General features: G+C 42.3%; 2 protein-coding genes across 6 annotated transcripts in view; one reads left to right on the top strand and one right to left on the bottom strand.

Annotated features, from left to right (window-relative positions):
- sh3pxd2b (SH3 and PX domains 2B) overlaps nt 1–22,745 on the top strand; it is a 36,085-nt gene extending 13,340 nt beyond the window's left edge. The window contains exons 4-15 of one of the 4 annotated variants that reach the window (XM_034606552.1): nt 4,503–4,579; nt 9,490–9,581; nt 12,618–12,643; nt 12,991–13,026; nt 14,396–14,527; nt 14,809–14,910; nt 15,975–16,058; nt 16,717–16,834; nt 17,278–17,468; nt 17,607–17,653; nt 17,761–17,886; nt 18,025–22,745. In XM_034606552.1, coding sequence (XP_034462443.1) covers nt 4,503–4,579; nt 9,490–9,581; nt 12,618–12,643; nt 12,991–13,026; nt 14,396–14,527; nt 14,809–14,910; nt 15,975–16,058; nt 16,717–16,834; nt 17,278–17,468; nt 17,607–17,653; nt 17,761–17,886; nt 18,025–19,557 — 2,564 coding nt within the window. In that variant the 3' untranslated portion in view covers nt 19,558–22,745. The remainder of the gene's footprint in view (nt 1–4,502; nt 4,580–9,489; nt 9,582–12,617; nt 12,644–12,990; nt 13,027–14,395; nt 14,528–14,808; nt 14,911–15,974; nt 16,059–16,716; nt 16,835–17,277; nt 17,469–17,606; nt 17,654–17,760; nt 17,887–18,024) is intronic. The other 3 variants (XM_034606553.1, XM_034606554.1, XM_034606555.1) reach the window with 3 other exon arrangements.
- A 606-nt stretch (nt 22,746–23,351) lies between these two features.
- stk10 (serine/threonine kinase 10) overlaps nt 23,352–27,952 on the bottom strand; it is a 36,077-nt gene continuing 31,476 nt past the window's right edge. Inside the window, exons 11-21 of one of the 2 annotated variants that reach the window (XM_034606551.1) lie at nt 27,772–27,896; nt 26,545–26,668; nt 25,979–26,158; nt 25,768–25,860; nt 25,446–25,575; nt 25,193–25,317; nt 24,821–25,009; nt 24,610–24,735; nt 24,357–24,470; nt 23,823–23,993; nt 23,352–23,784 (exon numbers count right to left, since the gene is read on the bottom strand). In XM_034606551.1, the coding sequence (XP_034462442.1) occupies nt 23,853–23,993; nt 24,357–24,470; nt 24,610–24,735; nt 24,821–25,009; nt 25,193–25,317; nt 25,446–25,575; nt 25,768–25,860; nt 25,979–26,158; nt 26,545–26,668; nt 27,772–27,896 (1,347 nt within the window). In that variant the 3' untranslated portion in view covers nt 23,352–23,784; nt 23,823–23,852. Of the gene's footprint in view, nt 23,994–24,356; nt 24,471–24,609; nt 24,736–24,820; nt 25,010–25,192; nt 25,318–25,445; nt 25,576–25,767; nt 25,861–25,978; nt 26,159–26,544; nt 26,669–27,771; nt 27,897–27,952 lie in introns of both variants that reach the window. The other variant, XM_034606550.1, reaches the window with a different exon arrangement.

Here is a 27,952-nt window from a genome sequence, read left to right as displayed (position 1 = left end):
CTCCGGAAGCCATTTGTCATCTGAACACTTCTCACTTTGATGTGACATCCCCAAGCGATGCTCTTTAAAGGCGATGTCAGCAGCCCGGCCCTTGAAAAAGAGCTGATATGTTCTTGACCAATTATCTGAAGTTGTTTGACAAGTCGTCTAAACCCCAGAAGGAATGTGGGTCTGTTTCTTCAGGGGCCCTGCATCAAAGAAGAGGTGAAACTTTTCTCCCTGAACTTGAATCCCAGAAGTGGACTATGAATTTGTAATTTGGGTTGATTTCCCCCTCTCCTGTACTGTTTAATGATATAGCCACAGTATACTTCAGCTACTCGGTGCTGCTAGGGTCTATCTGCCTACCACAGTAGGAGTTACAGGTCAAATACGACTCTGTGGATCTCAATAACTCACATTCCCCAGAATGACCAAAAGTCACAATGACCTTGGTGTTTGTGCCTCATTCACATCACGTTCATGTCTTGTCTTCAGGGGAAAGCAATCACTGTTCTTTTCTACTACTTGTCCGTTGTCGCAGTCAGTAAGTTGAGGCAAGGTTTTTCGGGTTAAAGGCAAGTCGGTGGACACTCAGCTTCTCGATCTTTGTAAATGGAACATGCACGTGTACACGTCAGCACTGGCAACAATATTGTTTATCAAAGGGTATAAAAGCTGCAGCAGATGTTGTAATAAACGGACTCTTCCACTGCAAGTCTGCCTCTGTACATACTTCATGACAATTCTCTTCAACACTGCTTCCTTCGCTTTACTTTGAAAACTCTGGTGTAGTGTTGTAGTCTGGACATGTAGAAACTGATACTTTTTTTAAATCTATCAGTAACAGTTTCTTTGTTGGTCCAAGAAAAGTTTTACTTCCCCATTGCTGCTCCTTAGTTAGTCTTAGTCAGTGATGTTGCTTTGTCCTCGTGTTCTCTGCAACCAATTACTTCTGATTCTGAGCTAAAATGCTCGTCTGGACATCATTTCCATTTCAGAAATGCTCTTTTAAAAGTAAAATGTATCAGAGTGGATGTAGCCCTGGTGAGACTCGTCTTAGAAAAAGTCTTAAATCAAGCCTCACGTCATGAAATACAAGTTAAAGTCAGTTCTTGTAAACCCAAGTTTGAGTCAAGTATTCCAAAGTGTGTGTCAAGTGTTTTCAGATCTTTGAATCCTGGCGATGAAAGTAACACAGCATTTTCCTCTCAAAGCTGATTTTATAGTGTTTATTCAAATAACTGGGGCCAGGTCATTCCAGGGTATAAATGCTCACTGTGTTCCCATAAAAGCTGCTTGTTTCTAATCTCGTTTATTTCTCCATTCATTTACTTTCTTTTGACTTTCTTGTTGTGGCGTACAAGGACAAAGTTTGAAACCTCAAGTCCTCACTGCAGTGATCCAACTGAGACTGAAGTCGACAGAATCTGTGTTATGTAATGGTTTTAGCTTCTCAAAATCACCCTGAAGAGGCAAACATGCACGTGTGACTAGTCCAGTGCTTAGGAACCGAGTCCTGAGAACAGCTTACTGTGTGTAAGGTGTGTAACAATCCCCCTCTCTGTGTTTCCATCTCCGTCTCCTCTGTCCCGTCACCTCCCCTCACTCTGCCCAGGAAACAGGAGTTGCTTGATACCCGCTGCGGGCTCTCGAGATTCGTCACGAAGTCGACCCTGCCTCGGCCGTGGCTCCGAGCAGCTTTTTTTTCCCTCCCCTCCCCAAACAAGCCCTTTTCATCAGCTGCACCCATGAGTTGCCGTGCATACAGAGTGGGCAGTGTTGAGTCGGTGCTTCTCTCTCCTGACCCCAGAGAGCTCTGGAAAACCGTCAAAAAAGCTTTCTGTGTGAGGAGTGACGAGGGGAGGAGAGAGGTCGAAAGAGACGGAGAGAGAGAGAGAGAGAGGAGAAGTAGACGTCCAGGGTTGACTTTCAAAACTCTTTAGTTTTCGAGAGATGTCCAGACAGTGTCCCTTTTTGGGTTTCTCTGCCAACACCTAAGAGATTTGGAATGTCTTCTCTAATTCTTCAGCGAGTCACTCTCCTTTTTATGAGTCTCCCTCACATTGAAATGTACTTTTCTCCTCTGCGCAAATGTAGTGACAAATCAGGTTAGTTTCAGCCTCTGAACCACATTTCAAGGTTGTAAGTAGCAGAGTCATGGGAGCATCTGAGCTGTAGGATTCATTCACTTGGCTTGACCATGAATCAATCAATCCAAAAGTGGTTTAAATATTTACTTTAGCCCCTTTCGCAGTGCATATAAAACACTGACTAACATTTGGATTTGGGAAAAGGTTCAATCAGCTTTCAGTCCCGGGTCAGATGACTCTGCGTTAGTCACGGGTATCTGTCGGCTTCAGCTCCAATCAGCGGCGAAGGAAACGTGACATCCGGGTGGACATGCTTGTTTTCGCCCCCTTTCTGGTTCAAGCTATGCATCATCAAAGCAATGAAGGCGTGTCGTCCGTTCAGTCACTGGCCAACATGTCGCTTTACACACAACACGCCAGTGAAATGAAAACAATGAAAACACATCTGCTGCCTTTTTTAAGTGGGTTTACCTGCGCTCATTTGGGTGTAAAGAGGTTGTATGACATGGCAAATAAAAACAGAACAGGCGCTAAAGATCTGTCGTCTTGTCCCACCTTCTCATAGCTTTGCTCCGAACCAATCAGGTCTTGTTATTCACCGGCTCTTTGATATCACAGTGGGGAAACCACGATATAACTGAAAGCTATTTCGCGTGTTGTTTTTGTCACCGACCACTGAGTCAACTTTTAGGTCGTCATGAGCAAAGCGTGGTTGGAAGTGCGGAGGTGGACAATTTGGAAGTTGGGTGAAATTGATCTACGGTCTTTTTCTGGAAGTCACTACACATTCCTCCACCTCTTTATACATTATTTATTTTTCATGTTTTCTTAGTCTGCATCTATCCTTATTTTTCGGAGTTTAACCAACTTCAAAGACGAGCAGAAACAAAACGACAATATTCATAAGCAATATGTCATTCAGTCTTCAGTCTCACACATACACACTCCAAAAAAAACATTTGTGGTTTTCCGCTGTGTGGGTTAAGGAAGCAGAAAAGGCCATTTTTAGTAACTCGGGTGAAACAGTGCAGCTGGAGGCGGGTCGGTCAAGGGCCTGATTCATGTTTCAGCAAGTCTGCTTTAAACAAGCGCTGAACAAACACCTCAGCCCTGTGATGGAGGTGATAGAGGGACTTTTAAAAACATGTCCCTCTCTGCACTCAGGATCTTTTCCCAGTCAGCCTCCACTTCCTGCCCAGTTCCTGCTGTACATGCCGACAGAGCTGCCGCTGTGAATTTATCAGAGAAACTTCAGCAGCTAAAATGAGCAGAAAATAGATGCTGGCTCTGGAAATTTCCTGCATACCATTAAGTTAGAGGAGAGTTTTAAGAGGCCTATTTGTGGCCCCTTCTTGTTATTGTTGTGGCGACCCAGCTCGTCTGCGACTGGGGGTGTTTGTGTCTGGCGATGAGAATGAGTATGAAGCATTTACGCTGTCATTGCTTTCCCCAAATCATTTATTCATGACTTGGAAAGGGCAGCTATTCACCTAGCTCCTTACTCGCCTCATTGTGCTGTCAGTGTTATTGATGACGCCAAGTCTGCATGTGTCTGCACTCTAATATGCTAACCGTGCTAACCACTGAACCGTACCTTTTTAAAGAGGGGCTTTTGAACGTTGGCCGAGAAGGTTAAACACACTGCAAATTAAGGAAACACGTGCAAAAAAGTCACCACACGTGCAAATACAGAAACACGCTGCAAATTGGGAAAACGATAACGGAAATGTTTCCAGAGGACCCAAGAAGTGATGAACCTGACTGTAGTTCAGTGCTTTGTGAAGTTTCATCACCGCTGACGAGCATCAGTCTTCAATAACTTGACAAACTTTTCAAGGACTGGTGCAGTGCCTGTTGTAAACATGCCTGTTTGGAATGGACTGTTTTCTTGGCGTGTGGTGATACTGGTTGCAGCTTTCTTTCCGAACTCTTTACAGAAGTGACCTGCAGTAATTGAGTCGTGGCGAGTAAAGAAGCTGCGCCACCGCTGCTGCACAAAGGGCTGTTTGTTCAAAGTTCAGTGGAGCTCCACCCAGTAGCAGAACATCCCTGAACTGGAGCCTCAGTTGTCTTTTTTTCCGTTGTCGTGAAGACGTTGTTATGATCAACGTCATCTCTTCCGTGGCCGAGTCTCAGCCACCGCTGCTGCAGAGCGCTGGTGGCCTGTTTATTCAAATTCTAATAATATTGAACGTAACAAGTTTCCAAATCGCAACAAATCCGACACAGCTCTTCATTTGGACCTTGACAATACACATACCAAGTGTGGCAGTTCTCGAGATGTGCGTTCCACAGATTTATTTCATCATTACATCGATGAATATTAGAATATGTTACTTTTCTGCTGTGATCTGTAGCAACACATCAGTTCTCTTCTCCAACTTTGGGTTGTCTGTTCTTCTAAATCAGTTTTTTTCTACCATCATCCAGGGAAGATCCTGTTCAGGAGGAGTCATATCAGAGATGTGGCCATGAAGAGGCTAAGGCCCATCAACGAGTACTGCAGGGTGAGTGCATTGACCAATATGTGACATCTGCAATAGTTGTATTTCCTGAATATGCATGAAAAACCACGCTGACCAGTCAGTGGTACAACATATGAAAACCAAGGTACAGGTACAGTGGTTACAGGATAAGAAAAACAAACTACAGTCTCCCACCCACATTGTTTTAAACAAGTCATGAATAGGAAAATGGAAAATAATCTTAATGTATATATGAGCAACACAAGTTTCTCACAGAACATCTGGTTTCGAGAGAACATATACAGTATGTCTTGGTTGTAATATTTGACTACATAGTCCATAGTAGCAATTAAAAAAGTTTCAAACATATGGTTATATTCATTAAAATTAAGCTCATAGCCACACGACGCAATATTCACGTAAGATTTATCGGATGACATCGCCCTTGCATTTGAAACTGACATTGTGTGGTGTGTGCTTTACTGAACTCCCTGGAGCAAACCTGTGAGACGGCAGGCGTCCACCCTGCTGAGGCGTCCTAAAAGCTCCCCAGGTGCCTCCGACCCGTCCCTGCACCAGCAGACAAACGATGGGTTAATGTCTCTTAAGGGATCAATAGTGTATAAGCAAATAAAATAAATCTGTTGCTGTGGAGAGAAGAAAAGTGTTACACCCAAATATGCGGTAACCCATCACGATCCCCCCTGGGCAGGACAATTATATATGTAAGTTCATGACGTGATGCGAGACTTGAGTGGAGGCGTGTTGTTGAAATACCACAGCTTTCCATCAGTTTTTTCACAAGATAATGTAAAACTGTGCATTATCCAGCCCATTACATGGCTTTTTACCAGGGAGATTAATCACTTGGCAGGAACATGGGAAAAAGAAATGCAACAGCACAGACTCCGGCTCCACTGAAGCAGCGCTGTGACCGTAAAACTGCCAATAGCCGGCAAATAATCGCTCCGATTTGACAGAAATGTAACCACGGCGACTTAAATAAATACATTACGATTGGAGGTCCGCATCTTAGCAACAAGTTTTTTTGTCGTGGAAATAAATCCAAAGCGATAGTTTAAAAAATCCCCCCTTTTCTGCATTATTGTGCAAACTGCAGTGCTAACCAAAGAGAGAGGGTCTGTCATGAATCACACCATCATTACTTTTTATGACAGGACGTTGAGAATTGGATATCGTGGCCGCAGAATCACGTGATTTAGGCGCGAGACGGTGCTGGTGTATTGAGAAACACCAGGGAGGGAGATGTGTTGTGGTGCTCGCTGTCAGCAGGGAGTCATGCCAAAAGGGCGAAGCGCTCGCCGGCGCTGAGCTTGCTCCATGTCAGCACATCCTCAGCCCATAGGCTATGTTTTTGTTGAATATTACAGGCTTCTTACCCCAGAGCCTCTAAACACCTCCTCCTCTCCGTCTGAGAGGGAACGTTTGAGGAGGTTTTTACAAGTTCGTTCTGACTTAGTCCAGACTACATACTCAATTGTATCTCCAGATTGATACGGTGCTGATAGCCTGTCACCACTTCCTTCCTGAATAAAGGATTTTTGATTTACAAGGCCATAAAGTGAAAGGGAATAGTTTATTATGTCCGATACTCCTCCGACTGTACAGCTGGTAGGAAACATCTTCACCCACTTATGTGAAAAATAAGAGTTTTGGGAAAGGGGTGGGTAGAGTTGTTGATTCATGCCTGTGGGAGTGGATGTTTGTGAGAATAGTGGAGACGGATTTTACATCAGTGGTGTTGCTGTACAATTTTAAGTTGTTATTTTGCAAGTGTGTGAAGTTGTATACAAAGGGAAAGAAATTCACATTTACTTGGAGAGGATTGTTCACTTTTGGAGTTCAGTGGATTTGGATCCACATTTTGTCAAAATGTTTCCTGGCCAGATGTTTGTCCTCAGCACTCTTCTTCATGAGTTTACAATGTTCAATGACTTTGTTAAAGTCGCATTTGAGGACAGGACACCTCAGAGTATGTGAGAGCATTGTGTGGAAAGAAATTAGTACCATCGTCCTGCGATGCTTTTAAATCCAAGCAGTGAGAAGTCACAGCCCTTTTCTCAGCTTTTTCCCACATAAACAGTCTGTCTGTCACATAAGGAGCCTAATTCTACTTGTGAAAGTCATGAGATTGAAAAGTTGCCTTTATGAGACACTAAGTCATTATTTTGATAAAGTTTTTCATTATTAAGAGTTACAGGAAGTGGCAGAAATGGGCATCTGAAATCAGAGACAGTGGATAAAGACTTAAAAACATCCTCCAGCCCTTAGATATCATCATACAGGTTGGATCTCAGTCTCCAGCTCGGGCAGGGAATGGTGTTTTCTGCAGTGACTGCTGAAACAAATCTCAACTTGACTGTAAGCACAAACAAAAATGTCTCGACAAGGTGAAACGACATGTTTTTCTACGGGAAGAGCTGAGTCAGCCCTTCTGTTGTACAGCTGAGGTTTTACCCAGCATCATGGAATTTCCCCTCGTTGTGAAGTCTTGTGTTTTCATTCAAGTCAGGAAAAACTGTCGGTATAAAAAAAAAAGAGAGAGAGAAAGAGAAAAAACCTGGAACCAGAGATTGTTTGTACAAAGCCAGAGAAAGACTGCTGAGCCTTGGATGGGCTGCCATGTCACACCGCTCAGAAATGCATCACAGCAAAAAGTCTCAATGTCCTCCTGATCTTCATTAGTCTCTATTCACAAAAATAGGAATATAATCTGTTTGTAATTAAGATTTTGGATAAATAATGTCTCAAGATACGCTTCACTATGAAAATTGTTGTATATTCAGAGACAGACTTTTTATATTTTAATCGAGTGAAGCTTTTGAGATATAACAGACAGTTTTTAAATGGAAAAAAAAACGTATTTTCACAACCCAGTTTTTTTTCTTGGAGAACACACACACACACACACACACACACACACACACACACACACACACACACACACACACACACACACACACACACACACACACACACACACACACACACACACACACACACACACACACACACACACACACAATTACCTTAATGCTGCCTGCTGTAAAAAAAAAAAACAGACCCATAAAGTCCATTTGCTGTAATGTACCCTGAGCCTCCGTCCCGTCTCCTCCCTGGGGAGAATTGTAATGAGTGGACAGGCCGCCGGCTGACACAAGAAGAGAAATAAATCCAAGGAGAGTGGAGCTGGTTGTCTGACCTCAGGAGCAGCGCAGCTTTCTGGGCTGCAGGAGCAGACATTGTGGGGGGGTCCTCTGGAGGTCACCAGTATAAAAAGTACCTCTTACATCAGCTGCTTAGCTTCTGTTTCTCAAGATATGGATGGAGCTACTGTAAATGGGGGTAATATGAATCAGGAAGAGGAAGAGATGAACCCTCTCAGTTTATGAAAAACCCACTCAGACTTTGTACAAGTGTCCCAGTGTACCCGCTCCTTTCTTCCAACATGAGCTGTTGGCACAAACGTATGATCACAAGCGTGACGAGGCAAACGTGGCACACGGGACAAGGACACCTTGGTCGGGTCTCTGGCTTTCCTTCCATATCCATCACCAGCCCTGACGTTATATCGGCGCGTGTCACAGAGTGCAAAGAGGAGACAGAGCCCGCGCTGCCTTAAAGGGCAGAGCCGAAACACTTAGGAGTATTAAAATCAGAGGAAGAGGCCGGCAGAGGAAGCTTGATGGATAGCACCGGGCTCAGCCTGCCAGCAAATGGAGGGAGGAAGAGTGGCCCAGCCTTCTAAGCAGTGGAGGAGAGACAGTCAACACAGGGTCATTGGCAGCAGTTATTCTGTCTTCTGGGGGGGGGGGTTAATCTGTTGGGGTGATTATCTGTTTCACTGCTGTTCTTAAGAAGTTTGGCTGAAAGAAAGTGAAAGACAGATAAGGAGAGGCAGATAAGTCTGGGCAGGAGTTGGAAAAGGAAACCGTGTCTAGCTGTGTGTGTGTGTGTGCACGTGTGTGTGTGTGTGTGTGTGTGTGTGTGTGTGTGTGTGTGTGTGCGCGCGCCTCGTCTCTGATGCTCGTGATTGTCCACAGAGGCACAAGGTGAGGGAGGACGGCAGCCGCGACAGATCAGTGAACAGATACTAGATGAAAAAAAAAATCTTATTCTGGAACCATCTCACTTATAAATAACAATAAATATGAGAAAGTAGACATAATATTAAAAGAGGCAGACATATTGTAGATCTGCCCGAGCTCCACAATCATCCAAAGTTACAATTTTAATAAGGGAAAATGTTTTTAATCTTCATCCGGACAAACTTTCAACTGACTCATACTGCTACAGTGCCATCAATACACAAAATGATATTACATTTTGCACTTCAATCTAAAAAGTAACTGCCAAATACTATTATTATTATCATTGCAGCTTGTTCGATAAGTACAAGGACGTGGTATGAAAAAGAGTTTTTGGGATATTAAAAAACATATGAAAATGAAAAACACGGGAGCCAGGATATTCAGGAGGTAAAAAAAAATCAAAATACTGGAAATTCTGTTGAAACAAACGGGCAAATCTCATTGATATTTTGCTTTAGACAAATAATCTGTAAAATTATTATTATAATTGTTAGAACAAGACAGCAAACGAATAAAAAAATTGAAAATCATGTGACCAAAAACATAATATTGCAACCTGTGTCCAAAAGGTAAAGAGAACTGCATAATGTACTGTATATTATGCCTGTGAGGAAATATTGCACACAGGTATAGCTAATAGCTGACATAATATTTATCCCAGCGCAGGAGGTTACTCTGAAAATGTCCTCAAATACTCGACGTAGTAATTATTTGTCTAGACTCTCAATGAGAACTATATTTAACCTCTGGTCGACCTCTATATATGTATATATACTGAAGTGAGTGTAATTGTCAGTTTGTGTGATTTCCTAAGTTTCCTGTCCTCCTTTGTCCCTGCAGGCTCTCACCCAGCTGCCGGTCTACATCTCCCAGTGTGAGGAGGTCCGAGTTTTCTTTGAGACCAGACCTGAAGACCTCAACCCACCCAAGGAGTAAGTACCACACGCGTTAGAAACCCTCAGGGTCACATGCAAAGGGAAACACCCGTCGTCGTTCCACTGACTGAGGTCATGTCACTTCCCCTCAGCGTTTCCGCCCCACACTCAGCATTCATTACACCCTCTGATATGATTTCATATTCCCACGTTACTTCCTGTTCGATCTTTCAAGCAGAAACACATTTAATGGGTCTTCCCCCCCCCCCTAAATGCTGAGTCTGCATGTGAAGCATGTAGCTGCGGCTCCGCTCAGTCACCAGGCTCCAGGCGGGGGGAGGTCACGTGGTTGATCTGAAGGTGTGCAGACCTGCTCTGTGGTCTCATGTAAATATCACTCAACACGTTAGCATCATAACCGGTGCTGACAGTTACAATGTGCTAAAACCAAGACATCAGCGGGCAACGAGCGGCAGCCTCCAGCACACACGGGCGCCTGTCGATACGCACATAACTTACACACCCACTCGGGCCTCGGTTTTTGCAAATGTGTTGTTGTTAAGGTTAGCGGCACCTTCAGGGCAGCAGAGGTTACCGGCGGCTGGTTCCAGGGAGACCAGAGAGGCTTTTTACACCAACAGCTGTCAGCTGAGCCCTGAGCTTTTTAACCCGTCTGTCATCACATACTGATGTGAGGCACCGGGCGCTCGGGGGCTGCATCGGTCGGCAGGAAAATTACTGGATAAATCCTGTTATACACGCCAGGAGTATGTGTCAGGAGAGCAGTGAGGTGGGATTTTCAATTTGCAAGACAAGGTTGAGAAATCTGGGTCACATAATGAGAGTTTACACCAAAACGATACTAATACTGCACTAATTATATGAATATAACATTAGTGTGCACTTTGTTCGCCAGTTACAATAGGAAAGAATACTTCTTCACATTTTCTACCACTGCCACTAAGATATGTTTTCTGAGATTTCCCCTGAAATCGCTGGGACAGATGTCGGGAGCAGTTTAGGTTTCAGAGTCTTGCCCAAGGACACGTGGCATGTGAGCCGGACGAGCCGGGAATTGAACCACCGACCCTCAGATTAGTGGATGACCTGCTCTGCTTTACCTCTGTAGTGACTGTCTATACCAGTTATATGATAATCTGACATAAACTGGTCTCTGAAATGGTGATTGTGTAATAGTCAGTGGTTGACATGTCAGGTACACACACAAACACACACATGCAAGTCTCTCTATAGTCGAGCCCTAGCCCCTAACCCTAACCTAAACCTAATTCCAACCCTAAAACCAAGTCTTAACCTCAAACAGCCCATTAAATTAGTGAGGACCGGCCAAAATGTCCTCACAAGGATGGTATTGAACCAAAATTGGCCCTCATAACTATATATAGACATGCCACCCACACACACACACAGTTTGTCTCTGTCCTCCCCTGCATGAGGTCGGCAATGACACGTACCACCTCCGTCTTCATACAAAACCCCAGGCCTGCGTTGGGAGAAGAAGCTGCAGAGACAGAGAGGGGGCATTTACTCGAGGCGGCTGAATACAGGAAAGACCTTGGTTTGTCTTTATTGAAATTGGATTAGTGCTTTCTGCTAGTGCAGCCTGTTGTTTGGCTGACTGACAACATGGGGCTGGTGCACAGACACAGCAGCCACTGTGGGGGAAGATTTATCATGGAGCATAAATCTACATGCGCTGAGAGGGGCATCTCGCACTTTCTCCTCAGAAGCAGCAAAGTTAGAGACGAGGGAAGAAGAGAGGATTTAACTGAGAAGAGGAAGCAGAGGAAATGGGACAGAAGGAAAAGTTTATAGCAACGAGGATAGGAAAGGAAAGGAAAGGAAAGGAAAGGAAAGGGGAAAGTAGAAGAGATCATAAGGGAAGGAAATAGAATTAGGTGATGGAGCAAGATGGAACTGAAGCTTGATGGAAAGAATGAAAAAGGAGATCATATACAACCAAGGCCCAACAGTCCCTGTATTAAACCACATTTAAATTCACTAGATCCAGATTTTTATTTGCATCTGCACCAGATTGCACACACTCATAAATATCAGTCCCCTAAAATGTTCCATCAAGATCCATGAATTCCTCTGAGAAATCCACAAATATGATGATATGTCAGTTGTCGTCATATTTGTGATGTGAATTTTCCCATGATGATGAAACTCATAACTGGGATAGGGAGGATTCATTTGATATTCATGAAAATAGTCATATTAAGCCAATGGTTCACGTTAACCTTTTACATATACCATACACAAACACTGCTCTTCTATAATAAGGGTATTGCTTCTGTCGGCCTATAGGCAGGGATTACATTTTTTACAGTACGTCAGTGGGTACGCTCATGGGCGAAGATTTACTGAGACCTGAGCCTCTGCAATTAACAGCTGTGCCGACTGAACAATGCTTTATGTGGCTGACAGCGTTCATGTTAATGCAGGGGAGCGAACGAGGAGGAGCTGCCAAGGAAACGGTGAAGGGAGATTGAAGGAGTGAGTTAAGTAGACATGGAAGATGTGAGGGGGGGGAGAGAAGGAAGATGATGGAAGTGAGGGAGAGAAGAGGCAGAGGAACTGAGGCCTTTCTCACACGTTGCTTATTAATAGATCCAACAGGAAATGATGATATCATCAATTACTGGCATTGTTTGCTGGAGGAATCACTGCTGTCGTGTTGTGGCCTCATGGCACAAAAAATAATCATGTGGCAGATTTCGAAAGGATCTTAAAAGCATCATTGTTTCAAAGTAGTTACAGAAATACGGGTAAAAACATTGGAAGTATCATGAAGCAAATGCACAAGTACAAGAACTTAACCCAACAATAAACCCCTCCAGTCTTTACAAGGGTCATTTGTATAGATTAAGAGATAACGCATCAGTAAAAGTCACACAGAGTTTGGGAATTATTATAAATGTATATTTTAGAACAAAGCACAAGAGGATAAATATCTCTTGTGCGTCTGAAGGTTCTCCGTGCCATATAAAATATGCTCTTTCTTGATGAACTATATATCCTTACTTTTCCCCCCCTGGTAGTAATGTGATGTTTTCCTCTCATTACCAGGGAACCCATTGGAAAGAAGAAATCAGGTAAGTCACAGTTTTGTTTGTGTATTTTCATGAAAATGGGGTTTCGTGGTCTTCGCTCTGGTCATTTTGTCTTTGAATACAAGTCCAGTCATTCTTATGTAGCCCAGTATATAATATGACATTTGCTCCATCTAGTGGTCACTGACATGTGTTCTTGTTCCATTCACATTTTGTCTACACCTCAGATATTTAAATACTTTTTCTGGACTTGACGATTACTGCACCAGTTACACAGAAGCCGTTTCTCTTTATTTCCTCTTCATCCTCTTCACTCATCTACAATTCTCAAGTTGCATCCATGACACTTTTTTTCAGTTTTCTTCTCCATTCATTTTCCTTTCCATCAGGGATTGTGGAGAGAGCGACTACTTTCCTAAAGCGAGGTAGTAAACACGCTGTCGTGGTTGGTCGTGCTGTGTGTGTGACCCCAGCGGGGGAGCTGTAGTGGCCTGTCCCCCCCTCTCCTCCTCCCCTGGCCTGGGCAGGTGGGATGGGGCTCTGTTGAAGGCTTGGGGCTTGCTCTGGTTCTAAAATGGACTCATACACTACAATTCATTAACTTTAGACCCTGTTTGGCTCATTTTTGTGTATTTAAGTATGTTGTGGTGGAACAGAGGAGAAAAGATTGAAGATAATGACGGGATGTTTACCTTGGATCTACGTCAGAAGGATTTATTATTTTATATAGTGTAGATACATTAACAGCATCATGCAAAGTCAAGGAGATTGAAATGATGCAAATACTTTTAACTTATATTAACTATTATAGAATCTTGGAGTTAAAATAATTGGTTTAGTTCAATGGAAATAGTTTGAACCAGTTCAATTTGCGAGTGTGTGTCTGCGTACTAAGTACAGTTAAAATTGAAAAGTAACAAGACAGGGATTGATGTTATATTTAATCCATGTTGTGACCTCATAGTTTTTAGCTTTTAAAGTAAAGCAGCTCATTATTTTTCTTATAAATAAACCTGCTCACTATTCAAACTGACAGAATTAAGCATCTGTTGCAGAAAATAAATATAGTTGCTTTAATTTAAATAATTAACAAGCTGTTGCTCTCTGAATGTTTTAAGAAAGTTACAAAATTAGAATCACCCCATCTGTACTTTTTATATTTATCACATTTAAGACATACAAGTAGACAAAGTGCTATGTGTCCACCAAAGGTTTTTTTTCCAGTTAATGTTATATATGATTCAGGTTTCTGGTCGTATTTTTAGCCCCTCGTGTATTAAAAGTAGATTTGATTCTTGCCGGCTTGGTGCTAACATCAGTGGTGGGTCTCCGTGTTTGTGGTTTCTGTCTGTTGATGATTGACCTAACCCCCCTTGACACTTTTTAACTTCCTCATTCACTCCTTTTCTCCAAGTTTCCCTTTTGTTACTCCTCCTCTGTCAGCTCATTGTTTCCCTCACGCTCATCTCTCCAATCACATCCGTTACCGCCTCTGCTTCATTATTTTTGTGAATCTCAATACTGTAGATAAGCCTCCTCTCACGTAAACAGAATTTAAACCTTGGAATTAATTTGGCATTTCATCAGCTCAATATTTCAAAGCCACAGAGATTTAATCTGATTTCAAATTCATGGACACCTCCTTAATAAGACATTAATAAATAATACCCAACATCCTGAGGAGTAGAGGCTTTTATTTGCATTATTGAGATTTCATCCGTAGCTTCTCGAAGAAAGTATCAGGGAGAGAAAAGAGCTAAATGAGCCTCTGCTCCGATCTGTTCCCCTCAACAGGAGATTCCACCTCAGCCGATCCTCTCCTCCTCGACCAGTATGTGGCAGTAACGGACTACGAGAAGCAGGAGAGCTCCGAGATTAGCCTGCATGCGGGTCAGACGGTGGAGGTCATTGAGAAAAATGAGTCTGGTAAGTTCTATTCAGTATCCAGTACAGTCTTTTTTTTATTGTTTTCTGAAATGTAGAAAGATGCACAAAGGTTTATGGATCAATCCCTAGTGGACGGACTGAGGCATGCTGGGAAACACGGCTGATGGGACTATATCTGGATTAAATATTTCAGAGATTCTTTAATTTACTTTTTAAATTAAATATTAAATTAAAATAATACATCATCATTAAATTAGATTAAATAAAAAGATGTGTCATGATATCCAATAGGTCACTATGTTTATATTCTGCTCTCTCAGGGTGGTGGTTCGTGAGCTCGGACGACGCCCAGGGCTGGGTCCCTGCCACCTGCCTCGAGGCGCAGGACGACCCTGATGACTTCACTATTCCCGGAGAAGAAGGTACATGGAACTTTTCCCTCTGCTGTCGTTGAAACACAGTATTGTCAAGGACTTAGAGAGGCTATTTAACACTTACAGTAAATGTATGTGCAAATTCGTTTTTATGTTTGGTATAATGTAGAAGCAAGTAGAGGTTAAACTGGACTCCTATGCAATATTTACAATAAGTGCTTATTATTTGGGTGGTTCGCAGATCTGTTGAGCAAACGTGACGAAATTGCTTCTTTTCTGGAGAAGATTTGTCAAACACTAGTTCATTCTAATGTGTAGGTTCATGAGCAGGACATAAAAAAAAAGAAAAATGAGGCATACATTCGAGCAGGATCCATAAAATCTGTGATGTCGATTTTAAAAGAACGACACTATAATGATAATGCAGCGTATGGTCGGAGCCCTGAGCAAATAAAGGGGTCCGAGCCAAAATGCAAATTACAGAGCATATTTCAAGTCCCGGAAAGCCTGAGAAGTATTTGGTTTAAAAGTGGACACTGAGCTCACTGCTCTGTTTCTGCTCATCAGAGGCCTGGAATTAGAGAATGACTCAAATGTAACATCTACGTTCACTGACATTATCACAAATGTCCAGAAGTACGACACAAAAAACACAGAGGGGGATAAATGAGCAATTGGGCAAGTACATAATAATATATGCTGAAGTTGTCCCAACACTACTTTTTATCCCGTAATGTGTAAGATTTTATTTAATAGACCCAAGATGATGCACAATATCACCTACATATCGTTTTTAAGGACATTGTTTTTTACACTGGAAATAGGTAATGAGATTATAAATAACAGAATCCAGCTACCACGGATTGAACCTGTAACACTTTCATTAAAAGAAACTAACTTTCCACAAAGCTTTATCGATCATTCATCAGCAAACGATTCCCATTTACTCCCAAATAATTCATCCTATTTGTGCTCTGCTGTGAGTTGAACTTTGATTTCTTTTAGGTCGACCATTACTGGAAATGCTTTAATTTAGGATGAAAAAAAGATCACCGGGATGACACATGTAATGTTCACTTCCTATTTTGCCCCACTCACTGTGCCGGGAACAGTGCCGAGGAGATTCTGGTCACTGCCAAGGCACGTGGGTCGTCGCAGAACTTTAGGGGATCTATTCAGCACAGGCTTTGGGCAAGGTGGAGCGCACGCCTTTCTTTCCCCCCTATTCTCAATGTGTGTGTTTGTGTGTGTGTGTGTGTGTGCACATGCATACACATCTGTGTGCATGGTGGTTCATGTGTATGCATGTACGCTGCATGAGAGACCCAAGCATGTGAATTAAACCCTTGCATGCAAAGTGAATTGTGTTTTTGTACGTTTTTAAATAGGAGACGTGTATCATTTCAATTAACCAGCATTAATAATCACTTGATGGATCAATATAGATGTAGTAGTAGTAGTTTAATAGTAGAAATGATACAAAATGTATAAATGATATCTCTAGTGCAAAGTTTGTTGTGTTTGTGGTCAATATTTGTGGAGGATGTTTGTGTTTTGTGCGTCTATCTCACATCTTCTCACTCCACAAGATGCTGCTCAAGCCTTGCCTCATTTAATTGAATCACTCTGCTAATATAAAGCCAGAGTACTGAAGTAGCCGTGACAGTTTCTCATCCTTAACCACAAAGGGACAGGGTTGAGTTGGACAAAGTGCCTTGTCACCGCAGCCTTTATGCTACATCAGCATTTATCTGTGCGCCGCTTTTTTTGTGAACCTGTGCACAATAATCCCCAGAACGGACATTATGATTTTATATTTTACGATATTGTCTTACCCCCCCCCTCCGACTCTAGATGAGAAGTATTCAGTGATTTACCCGTACGCGGCCAGGGACGAGGATGAGATCGACCTGGAGAGAGGCATGGTTGTCGAGATGATTCAGAAGAATCTGGAGGGCTGGTGGAAGATAAGGTAATTCAACCCAGTGACATTAAAGGAGACATATTATGTTTGTTTTTCCCAGTTTATTTTTCCTCTAGCTTTGAATAGGTTTTGTCTGAATGTAGAAGTTCTGCGACCGGGCCTTATCGGGGGGGGGGCCTTAAAGAGACATGAGCTAAAAACCAAGCGTTTCAGATAGAGGCTAGAGAGAGGAGCTGCAGAAATGTACAGTGTGAGGAAAGTGATGTGTTTTCAGAACCTTTTCAAGTAATAACACAAATTAAAACTATGAACGTGATATTTCTCTTTTTACTTGCCAACATAACCTGTTCCAGATTTTGACGGGGCTCATGAATATAAAATGTTGCATTGACTAAAGAGACAAGTTAATTGCACATTGAACTAACTGCCCATTAGTCTTCCCTCTCATTTTATATCTCAAGCCAGTGAGGGTACATCTCTTCTGCACTCAGGTACCAGGGCCGCGAGGGCTGGGCCCCAGCCTCCTACCTGAAGAAGATGGACATTCAGAGCCAGAAGCAGTCAGCAGGGGGCGCTGCTCACGCCAGTACAAACGACCTCGACGGGTTCTCCAAACAGGGCCAGCCGAACAACGCAGCTCGAGACAAAGAAAACAGGCTCTCCTTTTTCTCCGAGAACAAAAGTAATACGTGAAATCAACAAAGGGAGCTTGTGATTTTGTCTTTTACTTGAGACAGGGAACAGATTTTGATAAAATGGCTGTTCGCTGCTGCTGTGCAACTCAACAAACTCTCTGATTAGATGTGTTTTCCCTCCACAGAAGTGGGATCCAGACACAGACCTCCTCCTCGCAGAGATCTCACCATTGTAAGATTTGGCACAGCAACGATTCTTTATGTATTAGATGATAACTTGGGATTTTCTCTCAACAAAATGTTTTTAACAACTTGACATGTGTCTCTCATATTGAACAGCCACGTGGTGCAAATCTACCCAAGCCACCCATTCCTCCGGCGGTTGAGGAGGAGTTCTACACCATAGCGGATTTCCAGACCACTATACCTGATGGTATTAGCTTCCAGGCCGGAGTTAAAGTTGAGGTGGGTCAGGCACTGCTAATAACTGTATTTTAGAAGAAAGAATGAAAACAGATTTTATAGTGAAGCATTTGGCTTGAAAAAATTTATGAAGTAATGAATTTGGGAATTTAATCTGTTCTTTATTCATTTACCTACCAGGTGATTGAGAAGAATTCAAATGGTTGGTGGTACATCCAGATAGATGAAAAAGAGGGCTGGGCCCCTGCCAATTTTATCGACAAGTACAAGAAGACCAGCAATGCCCTGAGACCCAATTTCCTTGCCCCTCTGCCCAACGAGATGGAGAAGCTGAGGTTGGAAGATGGTGGTTGTTCAAATGCATCAGGCACAGATGACAGCTGGTCCAAGCCGTTACCAGATGAGCCACCCACTGCCCCCGAGTCCTGTGCCCGACCTAAACTCAGAGACTGGAAGCCCTGTCCCGCAAAGGTGGGCTCTGCCTTCCCCGGGCAGTTGCCTCCAGCCCCAGCTGCCCCTCCAGTCGAGGAGAAACCAGCTCTCCCACCTCGAAGGGAGTCCATTAACAAGAGCTTTGAATTGGAGGTAGCAGACAAACCAAGACCTGATCATTCCAAGCCTTTGCCCCCAAAACCCCCAGTCATGCCACTGGTACCGCCCAAGGCAGCCCCCTTCAAACTAGACAAACCACCAGAGATCAAGAAAGAAGATAAGAACAAAGTTCTTCACCTTCGGAACGAGATGGGTCTTGAATGTGGACACAAGATCTCCGCCAAAGAGGTGAAGAAGTTTAATCTGAAACCTGTGCCAAAACAGCCACCGAAACCCAAGCCTGAGGTGCAGGAGGAGAAACCAGAAGCACCTGGTCCGTCAGTGTTGACGAAGCCCAAACCTGTGCTCCGACCTAAACCTGTCCCAGCTGCCAAGCCAGATCCCCCAGCGGAGAACAAACTAGACATCACCAACCTGCGGAGCAAGCTGAGGCCGGCGAAACCTGCAGACTCGGGTTCTGCATCGGCTGAGGCAAACCATCAGAACGACGCCTCAGCAGCAGTTAATAGTTCCCACCCCAGTTGCCCAACGAGCTCGCCACCCACTCATATCCCTTCTCTCAACAATACTAAGTATTGTGACGAGCCAAAGGTCCCCCCAAAACACGTTAATGGTCACAGCCACGAGAGCTCATCACCCCCTGCAAAACCATTAGTGCCTCCCCACAAGGAACCCCCTAATAGACCCCCCGCCATGGCTCCAAGAAGACCTCCTCCTCCAAAGAAGGGAGACCCATCCAGTCCAACTGAGCTCAAACCTCCAGCTGCTCTACCAGAAATCCAGGATATTCTCAAGGCCGGACTACCCCAACTCAGCAGGCCCCCTCCCCCTAAGCCCAAAGGGTTTGTCCCGGTGCCTGCAAACAAGGAGAAGGAGGAGTGCAAGGTTAATAAAATCCCAATTCCTCCCAAGCCCCAGTTGAAGAGCGAGAAGCCTGGTCCGCCCAAGGACAAGCTTCCACCTTTACTCAAGGAGCCCAGTAGGGATGAGCTGTATCTCGCTGTGGCGGACTTTGAAGGGGACGAACAAACAGCCAACTTCAAAGTGGGTACAGTGTTCGAGGTGCTGGAGAAAAACACCAGCGGCTGGTGGTTCTGTAAAAATGTCAAAGGAGAAGTCGAGGGCTGGATCCCCTCGAATTACCTGAGCAAGAAACCTTAGTGGGAACGTGCGCTCACAACCACCGCCATATGAATCAATAAATAAACTAAGGATTTCAATGAACAAATTATCACTATTTTGTAGTTAACTAGAATTTTTTTAATTTATAGGTACATTTTTTTTTTTTTACATTTGTTATGTTTATTTTTTGCAAGGATGTTCTACCTAAACTGAACCAGCAATAACACATGCCCTCCTGGGTTTTGTGATGTTTACTTCTTTTAGTTATTAACTAAGTATTAAGTGAAATATTATCTGCTTTCATCGCCATGTGCTAGTTGCAGCCTGTGCCAGTCCCGCCATTAGAAAGGCTCGACGTTATAACAGCCACAGATGTATCTACGTCCTCCTACGATACGGTGCCTCGATATTATATGCAAAGTGCTTCAGTGCTTTATAAACTGTTTGTGACTGTACACATGGTCCTTGTGGGAATCGTCTTACTAAACATTAAAACTAAATCTAGATCACAGGAAACTGAACTAGACGTTCAAATCCAGCAGTAGACACAAAAAATAAAAAATAAAAAGTCGCTTAGACAAAGACTGCACATTAACTCATTAGAGGAGGACTGGGCTTTCAAGTGCTATTAGCAATTACTAAAAGTGTATTTGCCAAGTAGAAGTGCTGTTTGTTATAACAGAAACATGCATTTTAGTTTTTCTAATGTTTTTCTTCTTTGATGAATGTTGCAGTGACCTGTAACAAACGGGCACTTTCTCCAGTCACATGAGGTTTAGGGTTTGCACATGCTCCAGGAAGGAAACAAAAAAAAAATGCCACCGCGCATTTTATTCCTTTACTTTACTCGTCATTGTATTTGCCATATTATTTCATACTCATTGTAGCAAAAAAACGTCAACGTAAAGACGCGGCTCGAGCAACAGAACTGAGGTGGTGAAGGGAGAAGTGGGATTTTGACGAGCACATCTGCATCTCTGCACCAGATGTCTGACCGGGCGCGAGGAATTGGAAATCTACGGTGACTTGTGCAATGATTTACAGTATTTTAAGTGTACAGTCTGGATGTTTGGTGCTTGAATAACAGCAAAGAATGACCATTGTATAAAAATAATATTTTACATTAATGCTTGACTGGTCTCAAGCATGGTCAGCAAATTATTTTTTATTGTACAGTAATGAGTCGTGTCTGAACTGTTATTACTTTCCTTTGGGGGGTCCATCTCTTAGGTGTTTTGCTCTGTACTGATTGAGTTATGAGAAGGAAGGAAGATCCAGGAGAGACGTTGTTCGGTTGATTTATGGGATTTTTGAGATAAATGAAAAGTAGGGTCTGTTGAGAAAAGTATATGAAATCCACTCACTGATCATTTCACACAACCCCCTAAAAAAGGCCATATTTCAAAATAAAACAATTGTATGTTCATGGTTCTGGACGTAATCAGACAAAGCTACAAGCTGCAACACTGATTCTGTTCTGCTTCTAGTCGCTTTAATGTTAAACCACATGTCACCCATGTTTTATAAAGAAAACGACAGCACCAACGAGAGAAGAGACAAATTCAAATACACTTGAAATTGTATTGTTCTGGCATAATGTGTGTGAAGAAGGTACAGTACAGTGCAAAGCAAACGTGTGGTATGATGGTGTCAGTATTGTAATCTTATTTACTTTTTTGCAATGTATTTTTCATTACATTGAGTCTCCTTTTACTCGAGTCAATAAAAGTTTTTGATTTTTCAGCTACGCCGTCACACTGTGTCTCAATTGGTGTTTGAAAAAAATCACAAGGGTGTTTTGCTTTTTATTCATTGCTGAGTTAAAAGTAGTAAAAGCCCCAATATATACTGTTTCAATCACTTTTCATGATGAATCAATTCAGTGTCTTTATTAGATCAGGAAAACAAACCGAGTTTTGGTGGGTAACTGAAATGATATTACGTCTGTTTGGCTACAAGAAAACCCCCGGTCACCTTTATCCATTTAATCAGATGAGGACTCATAGAACTTGGGGGTATTTTAGCCTTGTTTTGCTCAGTGTTTTGGTTTTTCAGTTTGTGAACGCAGTTTTATTCTCACCACTCATCGACACAGCAGGGAGCTTTTCTCACAGACAAATGGACGTGTAAATGAGAAACTGTTTGCTAACTCATAGCTTTATCTAATAATGTCAGTGTCGTCTTTACAGCTGGACGTGATGGCTCCAAGTGGCTAAAAGACACAAAAACATTTTGTGGTGACTCACCTCTGATGGCAGCGCTTCAGCTTTGGTGTCATCAGTGTTGTTCATTGTATTCCCTGCACATTAGATTAGATATAACAATGAGAAAGTCACTGTAAGTACTACTTGAAACTTATTGTAATGTACAGATGATTGTTCTCTCACCTTTTCTTCATGGTCAGACTAGTATGTAACTTTCAGTTTGACCATATTGGAGATTTGGAGTCAACTTTATGAAAATGTAAAGGGAGCTTTGACCAGTCCACCAAATCTTTTGTTCTTTGAATTGGACACTGACTGAAAATCCAGATGTTCAGTTGAAAATAAATCATGTGTAGACGTCATCACATCATGTTGAAGACACAACCATAAAATAAAAGACCCTCAGCCACAACCCAGTAATTAGAAAATCTGCATTTATTTAGTTATTTACAACAGTGGTTCCTTCTGATACAGTTTCATTCACACTCACGACCCCTCCATACAAACAACGTCATGTAAACTGAGGCAGAGAGGAAGACCTAGATGGAGCCATTAAACATGACAGGAAGGAGAATTTGTACAACATCTTTAAATACTTCAGAGACAGTGTGCGAGAGGGAGCCAGAGAGAGAGAGCGACACTGAGCTGTACCTGATTACTGACCTGATCTGGTGTGAACCCGCAGGTCAAACTGCTCTAAAAATCACTTTCTCTCCCTAAGGAAACAAGTTTGTCAGCTGCAAACGTTGATGAAACATCGAGAGGCGTCTTACAGCAGCCTGCATTGTTGCACTCCCTTAAAAAAATACATGAAGAGTCACGTTCATCAAACGCAGATCATCACTTCAAAATGAGACCCCTGCTTTATAAGTCCCCCCCCCCAAAAAAACCCCCCATAAAAGATAAAATAATTTCAAGCAGTGTTGTTTTTTTCCTTTGCATGACTCTGATACATCTGTTTTTGGTTTAAACTCTTCACATTATTCTCCCTCTCAGTGCAAAAGAAGGCAAATTTAAGAAGAACTAAAAAAAAACCTATAAAAGGTTAGCAAAGACATACATGTAATATTGCACTTTGGTTAGCAGGAAGTGCATTTACTGCACACGGTATAACAATTACACACTTAATACCTCTTTTTTTTTTATTTATTATTTAGCTTTAAATCCCCCGTTTAACATCCTTCAAAGAATATAACAGTATTTTTACTTTGGCTTCGTCAGTTCCCATCCAGTGTGACTGATTTTACAGTAAGAATACAACAGAAAAATAACAACTGTCACCACATCCAACACTATATGAAAATAAGAAGCAAGCCATTCCTTGTCTGTTAAAATCTCTTACCTAACTAATCATTTAAAAAGAAATTATAGATTTTTGGACTTAGGATACAGCCTCATCCCTACATGATTTAAACAATATAAAAAATTAGAACATCCTTCATACCATGGGTTTTGCTTAAAAGAAGAGTTTACAGTGATAAATCTGGATTTTTCTTAATCAGTAAAAATAAATACAAGCGCACTTTGGCAGCTATATGACATGCATCTGTCTGACAAGCAGCTGAATAGGCCAAGACATGGAGAAATTCACAAAAAGGTCATTAACCAATTAACATTTGGGTGTTTTTCTGGTCATTTCTGGAAGACGACACCGATCATTTGGGGGTGAACAAAAAGTGCTTAGTTTCTGGCTCACCAGCTTTTCTAGAAACAAACATAAAGTAAATTCCCTCCTCAGGACAACAGACTACTATCAAACCAAACGATGAAGACCAATTAAAATCACTTTGGTGTCTTCAGCTCGTCCGAATCAGCAGTCACTGTATTGTGTAATCCAGATGTTTTACTGGTGAGTGGTAAAGGAAAATCAATCTGAAGCACGTTGTGGGTTTTTAGGTCAATTCAATGCTACAATGTCTTCAAAGAAAAATGTGTTAAAACATAAATATGAACTAAAACAATTGAGGGACCTGATGGAGGGGTAACTATGCTGCTATTACTGGCAAAGCTAAATAAAACTGAGGCAGCAGACAATTGTAAGGCCTGTGTGTGAGCGTGTGTGAGTGTGTGTGTGTGTGTGTGTGTGTGTGTGTGTGTGTGTGTGTGTGTGCAGTATCACAGCAGATGTTTCTATGTGGTAGAAGAGTCCTGGTAAGGCACAAACTTGGAGAGTTTATTGGGAGAGCTGGGGTTCGGACAGTCTGAACTCTCGCTCATCTTAAAGAACGCCTCCTGCTCCTTTTTCTTCATGGTCAGGTCTGTTTCAAGGGCCTGAGAGGAAGACGGAAACCAAAACAGGTGTAAGATTTACGTAACCATACTCACATAGAGGGAGGGGAAATGTATATATGCAGGTCAAATATTGATAAAACAAGTATGGGGAAAAAAATAGGACAAAATTACCTCCACCAGGGAATAATTCATAGAACTATTGTGCAATTTGGTGCGGATCCAAATAAAAATCTGGTTATAGCAGATTGAAATGTGGTAATAAATGTTGGAGCGGCTCGGGACAAAGGGGCAGATGTGACTTTATTTAACATTGCAAGATTTTTGGGTTGACGTACATTTACATTTAATCGAAAACATAAATGTGTAGATAACCTAATTGAAATCAGAAATCTGGAAACGCACCTTCTTCCTGGGCTTCAGATGATCCCTCCAGTCCTTCATCACCTGGTTGTGTTGCTCATCCAGATACTTGAGCCTCTGAGTCTCATTCTCCACCAGCAGGTGACATTTTTCATTCTGCAGCACAAAACAATCTTTTGTTAACGACAAGGCATTTGTTGGTGCTCGTTTATTGTGTCTCCTCTGGAGAGATCTGCCTTGGAGATGACGGGGTTGTGACAGGATGATAAAGTCAAGTGTGTAACAGGTCAGTCACCTGCAGCTGCTTCAGCTCCCGGATGTTGCCTTCACACTGACCGATCCTCTCCCTCATCTGATTCTCGTGTTTCTGCTGCTGATGCAGCCTCTCGGCCTTCTGCCGCTTCTCCTCCTGCTGAGAGAACTACAGACACACAGAGGGGGTGAGTTAGTGAATTACCAACTTTCTGCTTAAACATGGAGAGACACAATTACCCAGAGCCAGTTACCTGTTTGATCTTCTCTCTGTCTTCCGAACTGCTTCCTGTCCAGTTGATGCGGAGGCTCTTCTTGAACATGGCCATGCGGGTCTTGGCTTCACCGCGCTGGATCTTGGGCATCCGGCTCTTTTCCTGCTGCTGCCGACCTTTCAGGATCTCAATCATCCGCTGATTGTAGCACTGCATATGCTCTTGCTCCTGCAGTGACGGGGGAAATAGATAGAAATGAACCATATGTTGGAACGATAGCAGAACATTAAACGAAGTTGGAGAGGATCACTTCCTATGACTCCAGCCTGGATTTTGACCTGCGATCACATGATTGAGTAAATATGAAAAGCTCAGTGTTTGTTGGTGGAGATGTTCGATCCACTGGTTTACCTTTTCATGTTTCTTGAGCAGCTGGTGCCTCTGGAGGAAGTATTTATCTTTCAGCTGCTGCTTCAACAGCTGATGTCTCTCGTAGAGATTCTTCTCCTCCATGTCCCATACCGTAGCTTCGCGCTCTGATCAAAGTTATTGGAACATGATGTATCAATACTGTGCACATGTAAAGTCCCACTTCTCCAGATCAATGAGGAGCAACAGGACTTATCGTTGCGATCACGTTTTGTGTGACGAATGGAAACTGTACCTCTTATTAGGTTTTGCTTCTTGTTGAGACAATCCCTCTCTGTTTCTGCAATCTCTCTCTTGTTGTTGGAGATGATTTTCTTCAGCGTGGTGTCCAGGTAGTTCTTCTGCTGCGCCAAGAATTTCTCCTCCTAAAAACACGAGACGTGGAGGAAGGACGGAGACGATTAGTAGCCGGACATTTCATCCGTAAGAGGAAAAGATGTATACATTATGAAATGGGTTACCAAAAAGCAGAATGCAACGGGTTTAGCGGTTTTAAATGTTTGAGGTTTGGTAAACATGAAAACACCATGAGCCCAAGTTTGGACCAAACTGCTCACCTCTTTAATCTTCATTTCCTGGAAGGAGTTCATCTTCTGTTTCATGGAGTCTTTACGCTGATTTCTGGGCAACTTATCAACAGCCTGTTTTACCTAAAGAAGCCACAGTTGAGCCGTATTCAGTGACAATGACACATGAGTATGTTTGGAAACAAAAACACTCATGTTGTGATTTGACAGTTAAAAAGATTCCTCATATTTTCAAACGTACCTCCTTCTTCTTGTGTCTGATGTAATCCTGAAACTTGTCGTAGTCCCGCTCCTGCACTGATTTGATGCGTTTGGTCTCGTCTTTGAGTTTGACGCTGTGGTCGGCCTCCATCTTCTCAATGGTCTGCTTCTGATTCTTCTCCAGGTTCTCCAGCTCCAGGTCATAGTGCTTCTTCTTGGCCTGGGATGAGAACCAATGAGAGACAAGCACACTCGAAGTTATGATACGAAACACTGTCGGGCTGTTTTATTTAAGTGTAAACTACTTTCATGAGGGAAAAAGAACTTAGGCAATGTGTGTCAGAAAAGGAAAACGCACATTATTTCAACACAGTGTTCAGCATATCACCCCCCCCCCCCCTTTGAATAAAGAATAAAAAACAAAATACACTCTAATAAAGTAAAAGCAACACAAGCAACAACACAATTTATACTAGAAAATCTTCACTATGGTAGGATTTTTTTAGAGCTATTGCATTGGATGACATATGATATTATGTACACACAGGTATACACACATATGGTGTAGCTAATAAAGTAGCAGGTGTGTGTGTGTGTGTGACTCACATTCATCTCCTGGTCAAATCGTCTCGTCATCTGTTCTTTCTGTGTTTCCAGTTTGCCGGTTAGAACCGACTGAGCTCTGTGCTCCTCCTTCTGCAGCAACCGCAGCTCCCGCAGCTCCTGACGTCTGAACACACAGACACACACCGTCAGTATTTTTCAACATGTACACAACTTGAGTTCATAAGTTATCAGTGCTGTTATTAAAAAGTCCAACTGAAAATCACAATTAGTTCTTATCTGAAGAAAAACTGATAATTTGAAATGCATCAAAATGTTATTCAGACAAAACCAATATTGAGCTGTTGACAGTTTTGGAATTTAATATGAAATTTACATTTTCAGCTTAGTTTGTGTTTGAGGTACTAGCCTGCAATTAGGCAATATTAAAGAAGTTTTTCGTGTGTTTTATTTGAAGCGAAGGAACCATATAAAATATTACAGATAGATATTATATTGCATATGATAGATAATATATTACAGATATGAAAGTTGACCAAAACATGTATTTCAATCTGTCTGGCCCTTAATGGAGTAATGAAGTGAAAAGACAGTGAGATAATATATATTTATATGACATATAAAACCTGTATTTGTCTTGTTGGAATACTTATTTTCTGAGAAATCCCAAATTATGTTGTTTTTTGACTGTCGTTCATGTAATGTCATATCTTCACCACTAGATGGCAGGAGTAATGCATCCGGAACTCAAAGGCAGGGCAGTGGGTTTGTCACAACTGTACAAATTAAAGAGTATTTAGAAATACTTGTAACAACAAAATAAAAGTGTATTGATCAACTTCAACAACATCTGGATAGTTAAAGAAACAAATAGTCAGAGACACGTTTCTTCCCCTTTCAGAACATTACCTAAATAAGTCTTTTTCCACTTGGATTGTTAGTTTACTTTAATCCCAAAGGGATTAAGCCCAAAAGAGCAGGATGCCTTAAATAGCAGGTTCCATCTACATCACTGTAGATGGAACCTACCACTTATCAGTGTGTGGATTTCAGTCACAGTCATGAACAGACCCCTGAGATCACAGCCGCTCATTTACAGGGAATGAAAACAGATGAATATTTCCAAGAAGAAGAAAAAAGGACACGAGGACAAGAGGTGGGGACGCAGATAAATGTGACTCGTCTTATCTGGATGGTGAATAGATCAGTGTTTGTACAGTGTGTGCATGTGTGTGCGTGTGTGTGTTCTGTAGAGAGTCATCCGCATACCTCAGGAATCTCATCTCCTCATCTTTCTTCTCATCGTCCCTGATGATCTTCGAGGTGGTCACGCTCACCTCCACGCCGTCAATAACAAACCTCCTGGTTCGCTTCAGAGTCTTACTCGAATAGTCCTGGAAAACAGATAAAGGGATTATGGTTCGGTCAGATTAAGACGAGGCAAATCTTT

Source organism: Hippoglossus hippoglossus, chromosome 14, assembly GCF_009819705.1.
Source record: "Hippoglossus hippoglossus isolate fHipHip1 chromosome 14, fHipHip1.pri, whole genome shotgun sequence".
Lineage (NCBI taxonomy): Eukaryota > Metazoa > Chordata > Actinopteri > Pleuronectiformes > Pleuronectidae > Hippoglossus > Hippoglossus hippoglossus.
Note: the sequence above shows the minus strand (reverse complement) of the source record. Positions and strands in the feature narration are given on the sequence as shown.